The sequence below is a fragment of the Panonychus citri genome, unplaced genomic scaffold, assembly GCF_014898815.1.
Source record: "Panonychus citri isolate SS breed McGregor unplaced genomic scaffold, ASM1489881v1 Contig00040, whole genome shotgun sequence".
NCBI classification, from domain to species: Eukaryota; Metazoa; Arthropoda; class Arachnida; order Trombidiformes; family Tetranychidae; genus Panonychus; species Panonychus citri.
In genome coordinates this window covers 1,512,552-1,536,190 of record NW_026515445.1, presented here as the reverse complement: position 1 = coordinate 1,536,190, position 23,639 = coordinate 1,512,552, and the positions used below count along the sequence as shown (strand labels likewise).

At 31.8% G+C, this 23,639-nt stretch overlaps 5 protein-coding genes across 5 annotated transcripts; 2 read left to right on the top strand and 3 right to left on the bottom strand.

Moving 5' to 3' along the window:
- Positions 1-502: 502 nt before the first annotated feature.
- LOC128397981 (elongation of very long chain fatty acids protein 1-like) lies at positions 503-4,017 on the bottom strand. The gene is made up of 4 exons (XM_053358781.1): positions 3,572-4,017; positions 3,309-3,499; positions 2,619-2,756; positions 503-1,599 (listed from the first exon to the last, which is right to left on the bottom strand). The coding sequence occupies exons 1-4, from the start codon at positions 3,711-3,713 to the stop codon at positions 1,018-1,020; spliced, it is 1,053 nt and encodes a 350-aa protein (XP_053214756.1). The 5' UTR covers positions 3,714-4,017; the 3' UTR covers positions 503-1,017.
- A 353-nt stretch (positions 4,018-4,370) lies between these two features.
- LOC128397977 (ceramide kinase-like) lies at positions 4,371-18,982 on the bottom strand. Its single transcript, XM_053358778.1, has 6 exons — positions 18,757-18,982; positions 18,143-18,388; positions 16,804-17,488; positions 6,187-6,463; positions 5,877-6,031; positions 4,371-5,653 (listed from the first exon to the last, which is right to left on the bottom strand). Exons 1-6 carry the CDS (start codon positions 18,878-18,880, stop codon positions 5,371-5,373), a joined length of 1,770 nt encoding a protein of 589 aa, XP_053214753.1. The 5' UTR covers positions 18,881-18,982; the 3' UTR covers positions 4,371-5,370.
- LOC128397980 (sorbitol dehydrogenase-like) lies at positions 13,055-14,851 on the top strand. Its single transcript, XM_053358780.1, has 4 exons — positions 13,055-13,267; positions 13,331-13,655; positions 13,718-13,902; positions 14,230-14,851. The coding sequence occupies exons 1-4, from the start codon at positions 13,150-13,152 to the stop codon at positions 14,682-14,684; spliced, it is 1,083 nt and encodes a 360-aa protein (XP_053214755.1). The 5' UTR covers positions 13,055-13,149; the 3' UTR covers positions 14,685-14,851.
- Positions 18,983-19,459: 477 nt separating the features above from the next.
- Positions 19,460-21,095, top strand: LOC128397979 (transcriptional protein SWT1-like). Its single transcript, XM_053358779.1, has one exon. It carries the CDS (start codon positions 19,589-19,591, stop codon positions 20,762-20,764), a length of 1,176 nt encoding a protein of 391 aa, XP_053214754.1. The 5' UTR covers positions 19,460-19,588; the 3' UTR covers positions 20,765-21,095.
- LOC128397976 (apoptosis-inducing factor 1, mitochondrial-like) lies at positions 21,071-23,436 on the bottom strand. Its single transcript, XM_053358777.1, has 3 exons — positions 23,185-23,436; positions 22,087-23,055; positions 21,071-22,019 (listed from the first exon to the last, which is right to left on the bottom strand). Exons 1-3 carry the CDS (start codon positions 23,330-23,332, stop codon positions 21,262-21,264), a joined length of 1,875 nt encoding a protein of 624 aa, XP_053214752.1. The 5' UTR covers positions 23,333-23,436; the 3' UTR covers positions 21,071-21,261.
- Between the last annotated feature and the right edge of the window lie 203 nt (positions 23,437-23,639).

The following is a 23,639-nucleotide window of genomic DNA, read 5'->3' as shown; positions in this document are numbered from 1 at the left end:
AATTTCAGGTTTAATTGTGACGATAATTCAAATCCTGTTTCATATTATTGTTGAAAGAAAGACACACAGAGAGAGAGAGAGAGAGAGAGAGAGAGAGAGAGAGAGAGAGAGAGAGAGAGAGATAGGAAAATAGAATTGCATACAAAATGTTGATGATAAGATGAAATCATTGAGATAATGCTAATGATTGTTATTAATATGAATTCGTTAAAAGGAAACATTTTCAAATGCAAAATAATCAACACAAATAAGGAAACTTTTGTTTTCTTTAGTTTTCTCATAAGGATTGTGATCAATTATCTACAAAAAGATGAGTAATTACGTCAATTTAGGATAAGAACATTTTATTCATAATGTTCTAATCGATGTTCTAATACATATTGTATGTTGAAATCGAGAAATTCCATTAATTAATTTTGGGCCTCTTGGTATTTTCGTCATTAACAAAGTTAGTACGTTTTTGTCGTTTCTCTTGTTTTTTTTTTCATCAAATTATCCATTGGTTTATGGTTTATTATTTTCTATCTTTTTGTAGGCAATTCGAATCGTATAATAGAAAACTTATAACGAAAGTTTCCTTTTGCATACTAATCGTTTTTTAGATTTACAGTGAACAACCAAATAATGGAACTCATGTGAATGACTTAATCGATTGTCGTTAGTGTGACCACGTTGTCACAGTCGTAATAGTTAGAAAGAGAAAAAGAAAGAGGGCTAACTGACTCTTCCTTTTTCAGGAATCATTGAGAAAATCAGTCCCATTGTCCCAGTCCCTGGATATTGATGGATCTCTGTATCTCTTTCTAAAAATCAACCAAAGCCAAGGTTCAACAATTTAGTATCGATTAATTTGATTAAAACTCTTAAACTGTCTCTCTCGTACAATAATATGTAAGCTCATATTAAATTAAAAATTGTCAATTTTATTATAAAATAAAACAAATCAATATAACATATTTAGATCACAGATTATTCACTTATTGTTGCTTAGTCAATTTCGAGTTGATTATGACACGATTATTGGGATTTAATTTTGTTGTTACAGTCGCTAGAATCGTTTGTGTGGTAAGTAACTGAAGCCGTTATTGTAACATCACCAAATCGAGCGCAAGTCGAAGCTCCGTCAGGGCCTGAAGATGCTGAGACGGAAAGTCCTTTAGATGAACATGATGACGGAGAAGTCGATGACTGGGATGACAATTTGGATCTTGCTTCGTACGATTGTCGATAGAACGACCAAAAGAGATAGAAAAAGAGAACCGCATGGAAAATGTTCATGATGAGAAAAGATCGAGGGAATTGACAATCTTGAACCAATGCTCTTAATCCATGGACCATCGCCAAAGTGAATTGAATTAACTGTAACTTAGTCAAATACTTTTTCCACCAAAGATATTTTTGCATCGAAGGGCCAAAAGCGGATAACCCGTAATAAAGATACATGATTGTGTGAACTCCAGAATTAAGGAACGGGAAAAAAGCGTTGTTCCCGCCGGGTGCGTATTTCATTCCGATCCAAAGAGTAAGTGGAACCACTGAATGGTGGAAAACATGAAGAGGCGAAATCTGATTGTGTTTTTTTCGAAGGACGAATATTATCTGGTATGAGGAACAATTAATAACAACAATTAGAAATGATAATTAATCCAATTTTCTCTCGCCAATTGTTACTTTGTATTCAGTTTTTGATCGACAGAATTGCAACTAAGTTATGTTATTTTCGTTATGTCGCAATTGGTTTTTTGTTGATTTGGTTTTACCAAGTCAACGAATTATTAATAATATCAATCGATTGATTTAATGTTAGTCAATTTCCCAATAAATTGATTATGACGATCAGAATTATTCTTGAGAATCAACTTTGCTCAACTCATTGAAATCAAGACAAAAAAGGCAAAATTTTCACGAAACTTGATTGATCATTGTGATGGCGATGAGTTTTAAACAATTACAATAAAAAATAATCAATTGATTGTCAACATAAATCAAATCCAAATGAAACGATTGTCAAACATAATTAAGGTTGAAAAGGGAAGAATCAAATTTCCCATTAAGGTAAAGACTTGACAGTGAAAAAAATTCTTCGAATGATTTTCCTAATCAACTATTAATATTAATAATTCATCAGAAATTTCATGAGCGAAACGGGAGATTGGAATCGAGTTCTGATCTTCTATTGTTCAACCAATTTAATATTCTAACTCGAAAACAATTAAAGATGAATGATGGATTTTCCTGCATCCGTAATAACAAATTCAGCGACAAAATCTCTTTTTTTTCTTCACGGAAGACAAATTATGTTGGGAAGAAAACAGAAAGGAAACTGATTGTTGCTCTTAATTGTTCACGATGATCAATGAATTAACTATAACAATTAAAAACACGAGAGAAAAAGGATAACCTTGTTGACAGAATGAAACTCAAACAAAGTACCAAGAGAGTTCATCGAGCCGAAGCTAAGCCGAAACTCGAGGATAGACCGAGGACATTTGTCGATTTCGTTGTTTTCATTTTTATTGGTAAAAAACATTTACCTTGACAACTATTTGAATTTAATTATTCGACGGGAAAACCTTATTAACTGATTGTTGATATTTAAATTGTTTTAATCAACTCACCGTATCAATGAACTCGACAAACTTTGACATCAAGAAATACCAACCGACGACACACATTCTCATTGGAATCGGATCATTTGAATAATCCACCGATTGACACTGGAAACTGTATTTACCCCATTCAATCAATCGTCCCATCTGTAAATTAAATGATCAATTAATTAGCATTAGTTAGAATTTTAATTATGTCAACAATCAGTTGATTTCATTGAAAAAGATTTTGTAATCAATTAACAAATAGTGAAATTACAAATGCAGATTCATTTTTCACTAAGAACTAATTTTATTTGCTAATTGCTGTTCATTCTGATCAATTATTTTAATCATTTTGTTCTGATCATTAAATAACTTTAGCTTCTAATTGTTTATATTTAGCTCAATAAAATATTCACACAACGAATTTAACTTTGATTGTTAAAATGAAATTAGTGATCGTTATTGCCGAGTGTGAATTTTGATGTAATTTTGATTTGAAAGGGAAAATTAATTCTAATTTGTAATTGTGGTTAGTTAATTAGTTAATTAGCTGCAATCAAATTAGTTGTTAGTGAATAGTCTTAATCAATTGTTACACATGAAAGTTTGGTAAGATGAGAACCGAAAACTTAGAATAAATTGTACAATGAATAAGTGATTAGCTATAATTATCAGATAAATTTAGTAAATAATGATAATTAGTTAATTACTCACCTCTATGAACATAGTTCCAGAGGCAATTACGAGTGAAAAATTGTAAATTATCATGAAAATCCTGAGATCATAAGGTTGTTTATCTTTCATCCATTGAGGTCCAGCAATTTTAACGAAGTACAAATATAATCCAGTTAATGTAATTGTTGGAAACGGAGATGCCATCAAAGGCCAATCACTTACCCGTTGATCTATTAAATTAATCAGTCACATTTCGAATATCAAAATAACAATCAAATTAAAAAGCTGATCAAATGACTTACCTCCTTTTTCAATTGTTTCTTTGTACCAGTTGATCACATTTTGAATCCAAGTTCTGTAATCAAGCAACAATGATGAACACAATACAATTGGAATCACTTTAGCCCAAAATCCATATTTAGAGTTAATCAAATTAGAAATCATTGTTAATTGTAACAAAGAAATTTAAAGTAACTAACGTTAAAGTTGATCGTTGAGACGAAACTTGCTGATTGAAAGGCAAATGGTAAATGCGGTTCTACCAACTAACTAGTGGAAAATTGTCACTACCTAAATCTTAATTGTGATCAAATTTAACAACAAACTAAAGAAAATTAACTTTGAAATGGTTAATTCGTCCCCGTGAAGGTCTATTTCAAGTAAAACCATTTCCGTTATTCGCTATTATGTGTTTCTCGAATGGAAACTTGAACTTCCCCTTTTCTTTTCTTCTAACCTTGTTTTTCCTTCTCTCTAACCTTCCTCTTCGTCTTCATCATCATCATCATCATCGTCATCATCTTAGCTTTTTTAACTTGTCTTTCTTTTCTTTCTTTTTGTCGCCTAATGTACTTTATTCAAGAACGATGTAAAACATTGATTAACACGATTAACAATTGGCGTAAAATTTAAACAATTAACTTGTTTCACTAACTTCGCACTTCCATTGATTGGCTTCGGTTCATTCATCAAAAACATTTGCTATTCCAAAGGTATTGTGACCTTTACAACTTTTACGATTTCATTCAAATTTTCATCCAGTTTTTGAAACTATTTTTGTAAATGATAAAGTTTTGAAATAATGATAATTATGGAAAATGATTTTTGGAATAAGAAATATTAACTTTTATATTGTCACTTATTGAATTGATTACATTTAGCAGTTAACAAATTGTTGCTAATTTAATCAACGACGTAGATTTTGTATAACCATATTGTTGATGAAATTTAAGAATAATAATCAATTGATTGTCAGTCTTTAACTCTACAATTACAGATCGTGTTAACTCATCGATCTTTAAAATCTCATTTGGGATTAAGCGAGTTACATAATTACAATTAAAAACATTACATCTTCAAGCTAATTGTACATTTAAAGCTTGAGTATTACTAATCCATTTGAATTGATCATGGAAATGAAAACATCGAAGAAACAAAATGATTAAAGTAGAGTATCAAAAGTATATCAAAAACAATCAGCTCAAGTTAATTGTGTAAGTAATTAAGGCTGATAATCAAAATGATAATAATTGAGTAACCATAACAGGTCCCAATTGAATCAAGAGTAAAAAACCGAAAAGCTAATCAATAGTTTCGAGTGATACAATTAACCAATTGATTGACAAAAGTATAAAGAGGAACATAATTTGATTAAGGAACAGTGGAAGTAACAAAAATGAAATAATTGTGATTCAATTTGATGGATGCCACCAATAGAGTAAAAAGAGGGAACAATAGGAAGCGGAAAGGAAAAGTAAAACAATTTCGATTTGGATTTGGATTAACAGAAAAGAAGAAGAGATGAACATAATAATAAATAGAAAAATTGATCGTAAAAGCGAATTGAGATTAACTAAAATTAATTAATTTCATTCTTGTTGTAAACTAATCATCTAATCGTTTGACAGAGATAAACGTGGATCTGAAATAATTGTTTGGTAATATTGTACAATAATATGATTCGGATTCAGATGGATATTTGAAATGAAGCAAATTGATGTTCATTGTTGGTGGAAATTGAAGAAGTAGAATCATTTTGTCTTAATTGTTGGGAATAATTGTTTCCTGAGTAGATTGTTGAATGGATCTTGAATGAATTGAATTAAACTTGAGAAACCAAATCAGAAGAAGTTGGATAATTGGATGATTTTTCTGTGGTTGATGGCAAAGTGTAATTCTCGTCGTTTCCATTGTCATTTGTCAGATCAGTTGATTGATCAATAATTTTCCCGTTCACACGGTTCGATTTATCGTGTTGTGGCCCAATTGATTGTGCATTTGGAATGTCAAATATTTTATTCGCTGACCAGGTAAACGCTCCTTTTCCGTTGAGATCACGATTTTCTCGACCATTTCCAAAGATCGGTAAAAGTTGACAGTGAACTCTGGTTGACAAGAAATAGAAAAACATGATAAATATTACAAATGGTTGACAAGAGATCAGCTCAATGGAAACATGACAATTTATTCGTGTCATTTTTTCCTTCGATATTGAATTTAGTACGAATGCTAAATGTTGGAAAATTGACGTCGAAATTGATTTTTTTTCTGAATCTAAAGATTCGAAGCATAAATCGTCAAATATCAATTGAGTAATCGAACACTCACTTTACATGTAATGCTGGTTCATTAATTATCTCTCCATCGCAGTTCCATACAGATGCATTGGAGACTTGGTATTTGCTTGAAGATCCCTCAGGCCTAATGATTGGATTAAATTCGAATTCTTTAACTCGATAAACGTCCACGAAGTCAAGATCAAACTGTTAATTAAAATTAAATTAAATTAAGAATCAAATTGAAATGGTTATAAGGGAATGGTGGTTAGTTTAAACTTCCAAATATTGATTGAAGGAAAACCAACAAGATGGAAGTGTAACCTTTAACCTCCATGTTTTATTCCAATGACGATCCTTACTGGACTTTTGGCTAAGTAACCGGTTCTCATCATGTACCGAATATAATCAAGTCTTGAACATTTTGAAACGATGATGAGATCGGCACATCCATTTCCTAGATGAGCAGCAGGACTAAGGCCACGTTTAGCTTTCTCACATCGACATGACATGGTGACGGCATTTATGGCCATAAATCGACCTCTTATGGCGATGCAAGATCCATCGTTAACTTCGCGATGCGGATCAATAATGGAATCATATCTTGATCGAAGACCTGATTTGGCACAAAGAGCGCAACTATTGACAATAAAAAGAGAATCAAAATGAAAATGAAAAGTTAATTAGTAATAAAATTTTTTTATTCGAGTCTCTGGGCAATGTTGATGCACAAGAAATTGAAAGAAAATCACAAAACATCAAAGGTAATCAGCTAATCATGTGGTAATTATCATTCGATATGATAGCTGAGTAAATTGTAGATATAAAATCAATATAATGATCGAAATTATTTGTCGACTAATTCATTATCTATTATCAATATAATCGCGACAAATACTTATTTTTATGATCCATTGATTGATTAGTGACAATAAAGCACTTATATAAATCTAAAGTGTAGTCTGCAATTAAGCTTTCAATCAACCAATTTCCTGTAAATAGAGACAATCAGTGGCTTATGACACAATTACTAGAACTTTTAATTGGGGTTTTGCTTTTAAACTACAACAATTTAATAATAACCGACGACCTTTTAACAAGGGAAATTAAATACTTGATAATTTCCTTGTTCAGTTTTAATTATGTTTCTAATTTCTCGATAATCCAAAACAACAGAATATCAATTGTACCATTTTGATTTCCAGTGTAATTTGATTATAATCAATTGTTTCAACTTCAACACAATTGAGGAAATGAAACAATTGTCGTCAGTTGATTATAAATAATTAACAATGAAATTTATAGTTTAATTGATTGTTGAAAACAAAGAAAATCTCAATTTCAAAAAGTGAAATGAACTTTAATCATTTCACTTGAAATTCAATATCAGAAATAAATTGATTCGAAGGCTAAAACAGTTCAATCTCGAACCATCATTAGTTGGCACCATTTTTAATGGTAATGATCACAATCATAATTAAGATAATCAACTCAATTCCATAATAACTGAAACATGAATAGGTTTATCATTACACAATTAGCAAATTATTATGGATTAAAATATGATAACTGCCATCAGAACAGTAAAAACTGTAACAATCAACCATCAGAGTCATAAACTTAAGTAAACAATTAACGAAAAAATCAAATAAATTGTTTACAAAATTACTTTTCATTTGCAATTTGAATTTGTTTTACATAAAATAATTAGCTAATCATAATTAGATATAATCTTTTGTTTCCAATATCGTATTTACTGGAGTGGAATGATTTACCCACCTTAAACCTTTCCACAAAAATCATTACCCGTTAATTGTAAACAATTTAACCAACCGAGAAGAGTTAAAAAGTAATCAGTGTATCATGAATACTAACTGGATTTAATAGTAAGAATAAGTAAAAACTGATGATAATACTTGACTGGATAAGGAATTAACAGTTTACAATGGATAATAAATTGATCCAAGAATCAGTTAATTATAGTTTCTTAATTGCTGTAGTGATATAAAAGAATTGAACTGATCGAGTGTACAATATAAATCAAAATCTCAGTTAATTTTACTTAAACAATTCATCTAAAGGTTTAATTAGTGTCTAAATTATACAAAAGTTGATAAATGAACAATTTTACTACTGTACTATTGATAGAGTGTAAACTGATCGTTATTATAATACTGAAGTCGAATTGATTAATAATCAATAACATTCAATTAATTAAACTATCAACAGGTACGATCGTCAACTTAACATTCTACCAGAAAGACAATCAAAGATTGGATATTATTTCATGATTAAACATGAGAATATATTCATTATTTAAAGATCAGAATAAGGAAATAATATGATAAATTGTCTAATTAGAGATATTAATCAACTTAAAGATCGTTTAAATCTCACTGATTTTATCGTCACTTGTTGTTGATTGTACTTTGTGGGGATTTTCAAGGTTTACTTGAAACTGAATCAAGGAAAAACCTTCATCATGATACAAATAATTAGGTGTCATCAGAATGAACAATGTAAATAATAAATGTGACGATGATTAAGCAAATTAAAATTTGGAATCTTCAGCAATTTGATTGCTGAATTAGTTTAATAATCGTCGGGGGATAAAAGATTAAAACTTTCAATCACATATACGGCAAGTACTTTGTAGAGAAAAGTAAATCAATTAAAACTTCACTAAATGAGTAACTTAATCAGTTTACAGAATTAAGATCAACAACTAACCTTAACTTTGATTCATGAAGTTGAATCATGAGATCGATTTTATATTTGATATCTAACTCTGATATTCTTTGAAATTTAAGTGAGTTACGAATCCATGGGAATACAATTGAAATTCATGATGAGTTTCCAATAATATGAACCTGAATGGCGATGAATCACTCCAAGCTTATTTAATAGATACAATGGTAACTCAATCATCAAGTTGGATACAAATACATGAATGTATAGATTCTGGTGACAAAATTGATTCGATTTTATCTTACTCAAGATAAAAACCTCTGAAAATTGAGCTTCTCATGGCATCAATCAGATTTATCATGGATACAAAAAAATATGAATACAAAATATCAGGAAAATGATTTAATGGAAACTTCATTCTAATTCAAGTGAATATCAATAACATTCAACTTTCCTGATAGTAGATGAAAGTTTCTGGAGTAACACAATCAATGAAATTGATTACACTTCATTTGAGATTAAAGTTTTCAAGGAAAATGTTCATTGGATCAGATTGAATCGGATTTAAGCAGTAATCCCCAACTCGATTAAACTCAGAGTAAAGAATCACCAGCATCATAATCATAATCTTGTGTTAATAAAAGGTAAGTAAATCATAGCAAAAGCAAATCAAGTTAATTATAATCACTCAACACATGACCTTTATACATAGTACATTGTATAACTTACATAATGATTGTGTTGATGGTGGTTGCAAATGATAAAATTAATAATTTAATGATGATTATTATGACAATAATCATGATAATTAACGAGATAACCTTCAACTTCATTTAATAAGCTTATTATTATTTCAAGGGAAATTAATTCAATCAGATTAACTCATGAAATAGAAAGGAAATTGTTTCAAATCATTAATCTAAAATCCACAGAGTCTATTGATTTTATTTCTTCCAAATTTGATTATCAACATTGATTAAAACACAAAAGTGTGAAAATTGTAATCAACTGTTAGTACAACGATCTACTCAAGTGAAGAAATCAAATCTAATTGCAATCGAAAGTTCAAAGTCAAAGTGATCGGCAGAAATAATCTATTAATATTTGAAACACTATATCAAATTGTGATTAAATTGACAATCGGATACAATGAAAAATTGATCAATATAATTTAACTTTAGACACATTGATTTAAAGCATTTATCTAATATTAATAGAAACAAATCAAATCTACATTGAAGGTCGTTCGAGAACCATTATAACATATCGATAAAACTGCTAAATTGTGGCATTTAATTGCTGCTACAAGAACAAAAATCAATAAATGAAACCAGATAGACTTTAACTATTTGATATCTTAACGTTGAATTGCTTCATGGAGACAGGATGGAACTAGTTTCAACGAATTAACTTGAAACTTCATCCAATATATTGAATCAATTTCTTGAAGAAAATGATATTTGAAGTTTTTTCAAGTTACAATTAATATCAATCATCAGCTATCGTGATGAGTGTCGTCATAGATATGATGATGATAGAAACAGCTCTTAGATAATATATTATTGGGATGATAATAACAATAACAATTAGCAATTCAATTATGAAAGTCACAACAAATCATCATGAACAATACCAGATACATGAAGATGACCATGAACAAAATCATGAATAAATGGATATTATCAAATTTGAAGTTCAATTTATGTTTCACTCAAAAGCACATGATCCTATTATCTTAAATCAAGAAAACAAGTTTGCATTAATCGAAACTAGTCTGTAAACAACAATTAAAATGATAATCACTTGATTATTACAAGTATTACTAATACATTGATTGTTACCATAATGGTTAGTTAGTAGCTTTAAATAGTCAAAATCAACGTGTAGTCGGTGATAAAATTAAATTGATTTCAACCAATAGCTTGACATCAAGAGGTACAGTAAGTGAGAAACAATTAAGATGCAACAATGATCGAGCCGTAATATTTGATTGTTGCAGGAATAATTGTAGATGCTAATCATGTCAGATTAATTAAGTGGTTAAACTTGTCATGAACAAGAGCTTACGAAAAATTGAAACGTCAATCAAGATGATCGAAGGAGACAAATTGATCAACGTTTTCAATTCGATAATTTGTTTTAAAGAATCGATTGAGATTCTGGATTATGGTTCGAGCCCAGAATGAAAAATCGTTGAATCTTTAAAGTAAATGTAAACTTAATTGAAATTAATACTCTTTTAAGAGCAAAGTAATCAGTTGATTTTCCAATCGAGCAAAAACCAAAATGATTAACTGACTTTTAGATAAAATGAGAACTGAAAATGAAATTAATCTCGATTAACATGGAATTGAATCAAGATTGAAATCAATTCAAAAGTCGACATGAAATTACATGTAAACAACTACTGATTGATGCTTAGACTGAAACAGATCATCAATCGATACCACAATTAACCATTGTAATCTTTTGAATTTAACGAAAATTGTGGACATTAGGAGGATGGTCGCCGAATTTTAGTTTTGAGTTAAGAGTTGAAACTTTATTCAAAATACAAATATGAAGTCCAATATATTTATTTTTTCTGATCTGATCAGTTGAGAAAATCGAGTTCAGTTAAAACTTCAAGTCGCTTTTCAGCAACGATGATTTTTAGATCATGAAATTTTATTTTATCGACAACTTTTCATGCCCTTACAGAAAATTAAATTTGTTTTGGTAAACCAAAGTGCTCCGCCATAATTCCGTTGTATTTAAATAAATGACAGGATTATCTCCCATGTCGAGAATGATCTGAAACTTATTTTTGAGACTATCCTAGTATGGGCTAACATCGTGGATCGAGCACTTTTTTGATTTGATCAACAGTTTTACCGGAATGAGAAAGTGGCCTTTGATCTTCAAGGGCTAATATCTCCGAAACTACAATACTTAGAATTGTCTGAATAAGTCAAATCATCGTCATTTAATCAAAGCTATCAGAAGCGATAGTTTTTGGCCTTAAAATACAGTCACTTTTGCAATAGTTTGGATGTTTGATGAAATAATATCTGAGCAAACATAAAACATTTGGGTGTTTATAACTTGAGTGTAGATAACTTAATTAACTTTAGTACATAGACCATCACTTTTAGGCAAAAACTATCGCTTGATAGCTTTGATAAATGACGATGATTTAATTCACAATTTAAGTATTAGTTTCGAGATATTAAGATCAAAGGCCACTTTCATTCCGTAAACTGTTGATCAAATCAAAAGAACTGATCCACGATGTTAGATACTAGGATAGTCTCAAAATAAGTTTCAGATCATTCGACACTTGACCATCGCCGTCCATTTATTTAAATACAACGGAATTGTACGGAGCACTTTGATATTTTTACCAAACAAATTAATTTTCTGTAAGGGCATGAAAAGTTGTCGATAAATAAAATTTCATGATCTAAAACTCATCGTTGCTGAGAAAGTGACCTGAAGTTTTAACTTGAACCGATTTCTCGAAAACTGATCAGATCAGAAAATAAATATTTGGACTTCATATGTGAATACAAAAGTTTCAATAACTCAAAACCAAATTGGACCATCCTCCTTACCTAAACTTTAGGTGAGTAACTATTAATAAATTGAACATCCTGGTATCTATTATTTAGTATTTAATATCATTAAATTGCTTAAAGAAGGAAAAAAACGTTTATCTAATTAAGAACCAAATTAGATAATCGAAACAGTTATTACTAATTAATGAAAACACGTGGAATTAAATCCAATGAACATGATCATTACAACTTAGATGCTCATGTATTGAGATTCATTCAAAGTGTTCCAATGCCTGGAGACTGAGTTAATCTGAAGATAAAAAACAAGCTTGATAACCAAACTTGAATTTATTGATATTAATTTACAACTGACAGAATTGTGATAAACTGGTTATCATGATCAATTGAAGGCCAGTTTCAGGGAGCATTCCCAACACACAAAACCACAAATGAGTAGTTAATCTCTTACGTCCGATCAGATCGAAAGCATTGAAGGTCAATCAGCGTCATTCTTGTTTACATGGGCTTTTACGATTGGAAAAGATGATTAAAAATTCCGAGACTGCAACATTTCAACTTAATATTACTCGATTTTTGATTATCGAATCTTTCACTTAAACTAAAGGGTTTTAATTCAATTGTTTTGAGTAAATGACTAAGTAGACTACAACCGCCATGATTAACAACAGAAAGTAATCAATCAACTACACTGACCATCCAATTGGTAGCAATTGATTGATTGTAATCAATTAACAATGTCAGAGAACATGAATACCAATTGACAGAAAGAATCATCATTGATAAGTCTAAATAATCTATCATTTGTTGCGAACTTAGATGAGATTATTTAATATTTTTTCTCTTTTTTTCCATCATTTTATCTTCTATAAGAGTTTCGTCATCATCATCATCGAATCTCAGTGGGGCAGCCCCTGTGATCATCTCTCGATCTCTCTCTCTCTCTCTTGCACTCATAACCAATCTTAATGGAATATATTTAAACCTCTGGAGAATCATAGAGTCAACAACAAGATTAATTCTACTCAATCTAAAGACAAGAGTTTCATTTCTTAATTAAATCTTTTCATCTCCAACTTAACTATGGCTCCGAACACAACAGTTTCTGATGCGAATGTTGATAATCTTTCTCTTGTGCTTCATAAAGCGGGTGACATGAGACTTGAACAAACGCCTTTACCATCGAAACCAGGGAAAAATGGTGAGTACTTTTGTGTTTTTGGTGCTTTTGACTAGCAAATACTGAATCATATTCCGTTACCAGAGGTATTGCTGCAAACACAAAAGGTTGGAATCTGTGGATCTGATGTACATTATTGGGTGAAAGGAGGCATTGGACACTTTATCTGTAAGGAACCGATGATCTTAGGTCATGAAACTAGTGCAAAGGTCGTTGAAGTAGGTGAAGGAGTGACTCATTTGAAGCCTGGAGATCGAGTAGCAATCGAACCCGGTGTTCCTTGTCGATACTGTGTCGATTGTAAGGAAGGTGCTTACAACTTGTGCAAGGGCATCTTTTTCTCGGCCACCCCACCAGACAACGGAACCTTGACCAGATACTTTAAACATGCGGCCGATTATTGTTTCAAGTGAGTTGATGATAATTCAAAGAAATTTAAAGAACAATCAACTGACTAATTTAAATCCTTAGGTTACCCGATCATGTATCTAATGAGGAAGGTGCTCTCATGGAGCCCTTGTCAGTCGCTATTCATGCCTGTAATCGAGCCGGAATATCAGGAGGTCAAAAAATTCTCGTTCTCGGCGCTGGTCCGATCGGATTGATGTCAGTTCTGGTAGCTAAAGCTTATGGTGCAACTGATATCGGAATTACTGGTAAGTTAATGTTTCCAGTGATAAAGAAGAAAAAGTTAATTGATGTTTTTGATCTACTGAAGTTATTGAACAGAATAATCTGACAATAACAACAATTTATCATGAATAAACTGTTTCCAGTGTAAGCTCAAGTATAATTTAGGCTCAAACACCAATTTATAACAATAGGGAAGCTTAGTAAATGTATTAAATTGACTATTAACTCAATTTAGTTGACGAACAATAGAACCAATAAAGCTCCATTTAGATAATAGATTATCATCATCGTTATCTGAAGGTACCATTAACTTGGGAACGACTAATAAAATTGTTTCATCTTTTGAATAGATATCAATGAGGATCGTCTTAAATTGGCAAAACAATTAGGAGCAACAAGCACTTTCTTGCTATCCAAGGATATGTCAGAAGCTGAAACAATTGCTGCTGTTCACAAAACCCTTGGATATCATCCTGAAGCAGTTCTTGAATGTTCTGGAGCAACAGCATCAATAAGATTGAGTATTATGGTCTGTAAATCAGGAGGAGTCGTTTTACTCATTGGTATGGGTGCTGACGAAGTTCAAGTTCCTCTTTTATCAGCAGCATGTCGAGAAGTTGATATTCGAGGTGTATTCAGATACAAGAACAGTTATCCCAAGGCAGTCAACCTAATTGCGAGCGGAAAGATTGACGTTAAACCAGTAATAAGCCATCGATTCAAATTAGAAGAAGCTCATGAGGCATTTGAACTTGCTCGAAGTGGCAAAGGCGTCAAGATCATGATCGACTGTGGTCTTGAATAAGAGGAAGCAGCGACTAATTTCAATGATAGTTCGCTAATTGTCACAATAATCACAATTGAAATTGTTAAAACAAATTTATAATCATACCAAGAATCACTTTTGGTCAATCCAATAAGAAACTAATCAACATTTACTTTCAAGTAAAATCATTAAAATAATTAATCAAAGCCCTTGTTAAACTCCATTAATTTAATAGCTGAATTAAAGTGAAGTCACTAATCATGTCATGGCGAGTGGATGATTAGTGATTAACAATGAAAAAGAGAACCTGAGACTTGAAAATTGTCATAATTATCATGAAAACCTTTTTCATATTAGATTTCATTTGAAACTTTCAACTGATTGTTGTTAAGCAAACAATTAAGGAAGAGGAGATTAGCTTCATTGTTTTGAATTTATTATCATTTAAGGGTCATCGTCATTAAAAGCAAAAAGATAAATAAGATTAACTCTTAATCTTTTGATTAACATATGATTGAGAAAAGTCTTGTAACATGTTCAATACAAAACAATGTTTCATGATAGACCATAAATGAGTGAAACTGGATTCTGTTAATGATCAACAAGAACCAGAAAATGAATGGCGACAACTGAACATGTTCAACTATCCTGATGTTTGATTGAGTTAATCACGCCATTTGAGAGAAGCCTTTTCAAGGAAAATTAACATTTAAAGGTAAATAGAGAAAGAGAAACATGATGGTGAAAGAGTTTCAAGAGATTCGGAAAGAACAGGAAAACTTGATTCAACCAATTTACAGAATCAAGTTAAAGTCTTTTGTGAGAAATGATTGAAAATATCCAATGGTAAATAAAGATTCGGATAAACCAGAAAATTGAAGTTCCCAGAACAAGTTAAGGCAACAGGTAAACAACTAATTCTCTTTTAACCTTCTCAATGTCAACAATTAAGAGAGTTAAGGTAAGTTGGTTGTAATTATTCGTTTCAAATTCACTCTGACCAACAATCGTTTATTGTGATTAAAACAATTAGCAAATAATTAGATTTAATTTTAATCATTATTTGTAATTTGCTTCTTCAAATTTTAATAATCACAATGACAATCAAGGTAATAAGTTTCAACTCCTAAAATCTTATAATCCTGATCCAAGGTTAAGGTAAAACTTTATCAGAATCGAAATTGCAGTTTAATTGTGATCAATAATCTCATGTTCACAATTGATTTTAGTGATGTCGCTTGATCATTATTCGTAGAAAATCAATTTAATCGTAACAATTTAAATTATAATTATAAATGCTTTCACCTGAAAGTTACCAAAAAGCTGATTGTTTAGATTGAAGGTTAATTATTAGTTATTAATTAAACAATTATCCACCATCAACTACAATAACAGGATTGTGATTAAAATGGTAATGATTATTTTAGTTTTAAATATTAATTAGCAAGCATTTGACAAGCTTGAGTGGTTATTAATTCTTGTTCAATCAGAATAACCTTCACAATTAAATTAATAAAAAAATCAATGAAAAAGTTTATCAACAATTAGCAATTACTCAAATTTAGATAATATAAATTGTCAACATGAGAAAAGTTTATCAATTAAATATGTAAGTAAGATTATGATCTAGAATCAATTTAGCAAACAAATCCAATCAAAATGATGCGATCAAATTAATCATGGAAAGATGATCACCTAATCATGATTCAAAACGAAAATGTCATTCCAATCATTTGAATGAACATTTATCATCAATATCATCAATTTAATTGAAAATCCTACTAACAATGAAAGAAAATGAAACAACAAAGTCAAGGTAATTTCATTCCTGATAAAATATCAATGGGAAAATAATCACATTTACAAAGCTTACAGGTAACTATTGAAACTGAAAATATTGATGTTTACACGAAATAATAATCATAATTAGATGAAGAAAAAGCAATCAAATATATTGAGTGACCTTTTTCTGAATACATCATGAGTATCATGAGCTTGTATTTGGTAAAATTTATCGAGTGAAATTTGTTCAGCAAATGAATTAAGGAAGAAGTTAAAGTAAATATCATAATAATATCGATTCCGATAAGATAATTTTCAAGAGTTATCTTGTGATGTTATTGTGCTTGGAAATCAATTAATGCATTTTAATACTCACTCAGAGGTGCAGATATCGGAATCTTTTGGTGATCCGTCGAGAGTTGATACATGGAGTTTTATCTCCCCCTGATATGTTTTGTGGCCTAAGATCTTCTTAAAACCAGCCCAATCGTACCTCTTGGGCCCCATCCATCGATTCTTCTCACTGTCGGCCATAACATCGCCGAAAAACCCATAGCCCAATATGGTTGTTCCATAGCGAAGTAATTTACCTTCGTCTTGAGCTGAATGTATTGCACTTACATCGATGTTTACTTGATTCCCCAATATTATGTGCATTGCAGCGGTCACTGGGTCATTGTTGCCACAGACACCGAAACACACGGCATCCGTTGAGCCCGCAGGTACTACACCGATAATCACATTTGGAGGGTTTAAGGTTGACCTCGGGTCATTAAAATCGATTTCTGCATCGGTTTGTGTTCGAGTTAAAATGCCGTTAAGTAGCTCTGAGAACATACCATCTCCACCGACACAGATTAAACCATCATAGGAATTAATTGGAAATGTTGGATCGGTAATTACATCACGCGCGTGATTAACACGTTGAGTGGTGACAACATTAGTTGAACATCCAGCGAGACCAAATAACGGAGCTATTTTGTCTCGATAAATTTTTGGACCTTTCTTTTTACCGCCATAGGGATTAATGAATATCATCAAACGCTTCGGTCTATTAAAATCTGAAATAACACAACAATAAGATCAGTTATTGAAACTGAGATAATTATGAGGAAATAGAGAAAAAGTTATGAAAATTCAGCGTCTTAAATCAATGCTATTCAAATGTATTCAACTAATTCTCAAAGATTGGTAATAGTGAAATGTTAATACTCATAAAGTTTACATTGAAAGGTAACGAAGAGTCAGAATCGTTATAATCGTCGATGAACTCGCTTAATTATAAATTCAATGTGAATGGTAATTGCGAAGCGAATTGGGTTGAATGTCAAGGAAGGTTTTGCAAATTATTAATTTTTCAAGGATAAGCTGTCAGAATTTATGGGTAAAAAGTTCATTTCTGCTTCGTTCTCTCATTCGAGTAACAACAATGATAAAACAAGAATTGAATTAAAAGAGAGAAGAAAAAATTACAACTAAATGATAACAAAGTTGACCTCAATTTCTACTGAGAACAGATAAACGAGAATGAAAACAAAATTAATCGTTAACAATATTATCAGTGATTAGTTTGAGTTCGAAGTGAAAGTAGAATGTTGACCACAAGAGAGAACAATAAAAGTTGAATGATGTTGGACGATTCGATGTGAGAATTGAATAGTTGAATTAACACTCAAAGTGAGAAGAGTAAATATTAACCGTACTGAACAAATTACCTTTCAAAAAGCAATTGACTGACCCGATCCATTCATCGATTTGTTGTTCCGTTTGTTCAACTGGGTCTAAAATCAAATGGTTCAGTTTCCAAGCAAATTTACCGCTCGGCACAGCATAATAAATACGAACACGGGTCGTCTTTTGGACTTCGGATGATTCGATACATTCACAGTAGACCTTTTTCACTGAGCGACATGAGCAAGGACGAACGGCCACAACCAAGTTCAATGGAATGATCGTGCGATCTGAACAATTAAAAGATCGAGCAGATGATTAATTGAAACCATCAAATTCTGAGCAAATATTCTCATTGTAATAACCAAGTTAAGAACATGTAAACACAGCTGATAAAGATAATCTTTTGTTTCTTTGTATCAACTGACAGAAAACCTTAGAGAGGGAATTTTATCTCTTTTCGATAAGAACAGTAAAATATTAGTCAAATGAATCTCAATTAGGCAAATGCACAATAAACGGTTAGGAATCGCGAACCACTGGAATTAATTACAGTTCGTAAGGCGACGAGAAATAAACAAAAGAAATTAGATGAATTCACCTTTGGAGAAAAAGTAAACAACTGAATGGGTTAAATGAACAGAAAGAAAAGACTTACAGTTTGGTTGAGATTCTGGTTCACATAGAATGCAATTGGTATTGGCAACAACTCTGCTTCTTTTACCAAACACTGAGAAGTTGTTAATTACTGGAGAAACTTTAATTGTTGAACCTTCTTTCATGGTGAATGTGTTAAATGAGAATCGATGAAAATGAATTACGATGATCTGATGAAGACATAATGATAACTGAAGAAAACAAGTTGAGTCTCTCAAAGCAAAAGAGTAAAGCAAAAAAGAGACTCAACAGAAAATTAGTTCCAACGAATTAACCAGATGGAGACACTAAATAGAAGAATTTAAATCAATCCAATTAAAAGTTTAATTGCTTTTCTTGTGAATCATTTTAATGGATTTACAAAGACAATTCTGACCAAAAACAATCAATCCATTGGGGAATTTGAGAAATGATTGATATCGATCATCCATCTCAGTGAATCTGATGCATAAAAAGATTGAACTTCACAAAGAAAAGCTAATCAAGTTTCGTATTAAAGTCAATTTTTCCTCAAATAATTAATAAATATTTAATTATCCTTAAGTGGCGAGATTTTCTAGTAATTAATCACTTTGTCTCATCTTTGGAAAATTAAAATTCAATTGGATAATTAAGATTTTCCTCTCAACTGAAAAAAGCGCTTTTTCCTTATTGACATAATGTTGCGTTTCCATGACAACGAAAATGTTTTTCAATTTTGTAAACAAATTTTTGATTTAATCTTTTTTTTTTACAGTTTTTTTATTTTGTTTAATTAATTACAAGTATCTGGCTCTAATTGCGGTTATTTTTTTAAGACTTGACTCTATTGTTTCTGTTCTGCGATTTGTACCATGGATAACGATGTTGACATGATGGAGATTGATGATAATGATCAACTTGATCATTCTAAGGCTTTCAAACGATTGCCTTCTGGTCAAACGATTTCGACTAATAAACGGACTCGTGATCAGGTTGATTGTGTTGTCGGTCCAAGGAAAAGGATTCGTGGTAAACGGGTGACAAAGCGGTCAAGTGGTAAATTCATCCTTGTACTTGATACGAACATTCTCATTGACCATTTAACTGATCTCAAGACTTTTCTATCTTACAATCATCTTGTCGAAAGCTGTAGATTGATTATTCCTCTCGTTGTTATTCAAGAATTGGACACTTTGAAAAAGAGTAAACAATCATATGTTCAGAATTTCAAATTTATCAATGAACAGCTTCGAGCGGAAGCTTCAATTTGCAGTGATAAAGTTTGGCTGAAAAAACATCCGCCCGAAACTGTGGCGGAAGCATCAGCTAAAGTCGATCTTATTGAGATAAACAATGATGACCGAATATTAAAAAGTTCATTACTAATTAATCAAGTATCCGAACCTACCGAAAATACTGTGATATTGATCACTGATGATCTCAACCTACGCAATAAAGCTCTTGCCTCAGCCTTGAAGTCCATGGATTGGGATGCCTTTTGTGACAAGTTCGGAATCGAGAATACAAGTTGTGCCAAAAAAGGAAAGACAGTTGAGAGACTTCGACCTACAATTAAGAGACTTCAAACTGGTACCATTTCGAAAGTAGAACCGACCACTTCAGGAACGAAAAACGCAACAAGTGAATCTCCAACTGATACTATGCAATTCGGTGATTGGTTAACATTAAAATACTCAACAGAACGAAAATTGAAAGAGTTTCTAGAGAAAATCCTTCGCAAAGAATACAATGATCTATGGGATAAAATCTTCAAAATCGATTTTTCCAATTGTTCACTTTTTGAGATAATTCGGTGTATCAAACAAGGTTGGCTTGGGACATTTAGCGATATCTTTGAGCGGGATAGATCAGTTCTTCAAACCATCGAAACGCTGTTTGAGCTTTTGAAGAACGAAAAAGACACGAGCCAATTAACAACCTTAGTTTACAAATTGCTACAATCAATCGATGAAATCGATAACAAATCAGCATGTAAAAGGCAAATTTCAAATGAACCTCAATCAAAAAGAAAAAGTTTTGTTACCTGATATGAATTATCAAAGATCCTGTTGTTAGAATTATCTATTTTTCCGTAAAAATATTATATGAAACATTATTTTCTCTAAAGTTTTCCATTAATGTAAAGAAATCATTTAATTGTAAGTGGACTAATCAATTTAATCTCATCATCAAATAAACTGTTGATATCCTCTTGTGTTCACTAGTCGAATGGGATGAAATGAGCCCCACGAATTGTTTGTTTTCACCAAATCAAATAATGTTGATTATAAGACAATTTAACAAAACATCAATCGTTCAAATTAACTTTTTTATAAATTGAATACAATTAAATATAAGATTAAATCACTAAACCATTTATTTTCTTTTTAGAAACAATTATAACAATTTAATTTACAAGTTTACTAACCTTTACTTTACTTTTGATCATAAATCGTCAGTTTATCTGATCAAGTATAAATTCATTGCTAAATTATTAGCAATCATAATAATAATAGAGATACATTGTAGTTGATTGGTAGTGTCATTAATTTTTCTCCGATTGTTCTGATTCATTAATAGTATCATTTTCCTTCTCTGTCAATTTATCCTCTGATTTTCCTTCTAAATTGAAAAGCTTTGCAACTTCAACCAAATCTTCATAAGGTTTTCCTTCAGAAATGATTCTTCTAGCGATGGAAATTCGTTCAAATACATTCCATAGAACGATTCCAACAATAATATTATCTCGCAGGTAGAAAATCAAACCTTTGCCATATTCATCGCCTGGTTGAGGAGAACGAGGTTTGTCATCTACCGAAGTATCATATTCTTTTTCTAGAGGTTTCTCGCGTTTAGAAAACACTCCAACTGTGGGCAATGAAGAGTTTATCAAACCAATGGCTTCGAAACCGATATCAGGTCCAAGATCAGACCAGAACATTGATTGATGTTTGTAAGGTTTACTTGCTCCAGTCATGTTCTCGCCCGCGAGTCTCCCGCTGATGACGGCGTGGTCATGATGTTCAACTCTCCTTCTGCCTAATTTCATGTCATAGAAACAACTTGCATCACCAGCGACCCATATGTCACTTCTTGCCTGTAGTTCCGAGTTGACCAAATAACCTCCGTGAACCTTGTCCACTTCAAGTCCAGCAGATTCGGCTAAATCCACATTCGGTTGTAGCCCAACGGCCACCACAGCATAATCAGTCTCTATTGAAGTCCCATTATTCAGTTGTAAGGTCAATCTATCATTGTGTCTACGAGCTCCCACAACTTCAACGCTTGGAATGATATTGACACCTGATTGAAAGAAAAAATTAAGTTTTAGTGGTTAAGCTTAATCCCCACGGATTATCAAAGACTTTACCTTCTTTTTTTATATTTTCCATCGTCCATTGACTAAGATATTCTGGCAACAATTTTCCAACATTTCCTGCCTCAGGGAAAGCTTGGTTCACCTCAGAAGGACTTTTGAGGATTTGCGATCGACGGCCAAGTGCACAAGCTAATTCACTACCAAGAAGTCCACCTCCAATGATAGTAATTGACTTTTTGGAATCACTTATTTTCTTAAGTTTCAAGAAATCATCGACATTTCTATAAAGTAAAATCCTCTCTTTGACATCATCTGATGCTTTCTCGAAAATCTCCAGATTTTTAGGATGACCACCAGTGGCAATTAAACATTTTTTGTACCCAATAGATTGACCATTGTCAATGAAAGCTTTTTTCTCCAACGGGGAAAGCTGAGTGATTCTATAACCACTAACAACCGTCACTCCACCAGTTTCCGACTCTGCCAATGTTTTTAGATCAGCATAGAATTCAGGGTGTTCATAGAAAATGGACCTTTCACGGCCATTCCATTGGCGAAAGGTCAATTTCTCAGATAATTCTTTCTCACTAAACCATAATTCCTTGGACAATGGCGGCGACATGTAAGGCTTGTACTTTTCTTCGGTGATTACTAAAACTTTAGCCTTGGGATCATTGGCACGAATAGATCTAAAAGCCGAAAATGCAGCAGTTCCTCCGCCGATTATAAGATAATCAATAGAATCGGGTAAGTTTTCAATTTTGGGTTTAATTAGGATTGTGTCTACTTTGGGTTGGCTTGTTTCTTTCTTAGGTTTCTCAGTGGATTGGGTTGAAAAGTAGACCACTGATCCAACGACCACGGCACCAGCACCAGCCAAAAGAATCTTAATAAATGAATTATCCTTTGAAGATGAAGAGGAATGAGTCCATCGATTCTTGGTACAATTAATTATTTTATCTTCTTTAACATTAAGGTTATAGTTCCTGCTAAGAGTTGATCGTTCTCGCAAAGACTGAGCTGTACAAACAATCAAAAAGATAATGATGGAGTCACAATACAATTAATCATCTCATTGACAAAAACAAAAACCAAAGATAAGATGAAATTAAGTGGATTACAATTAAATTAAATGGTAAATCAACTAACCTGTTCCTCGGGCAATTTTATTTCTCAGTAAACCACAAGAGGAATAAGACAAACTGCAATTGGGAACAAACTTCTGGCTGATTGTACCTTTGCCGGATCCTAGAATCACCCAACGGCCATGAGTCAACAAACTGTGTGTGGATCTCATTGTTAAAATTAATAAACCAATTTAGTCCAACAATTTAGCTAAACAATTAACCCAAACAAAAAACCAAAACCAAATCACCGATTGGAACATGTGAGGCATAAGGGATTGTATATAAATCTACTTTCTGCTTTTTCTGTGAAAATGTTTCATAAGAAAATTATTGTTACCTAATTGTCGACAATTAAATGAATCAATAGATTGGGTGAAATCACCGAGAGTTAACTAATTACTAATTATTCAAGGATAAAATTCATCAAATCAGTAAATCTATTCTTGTAACAATTAAACCCGACGAAAGGCAATAATC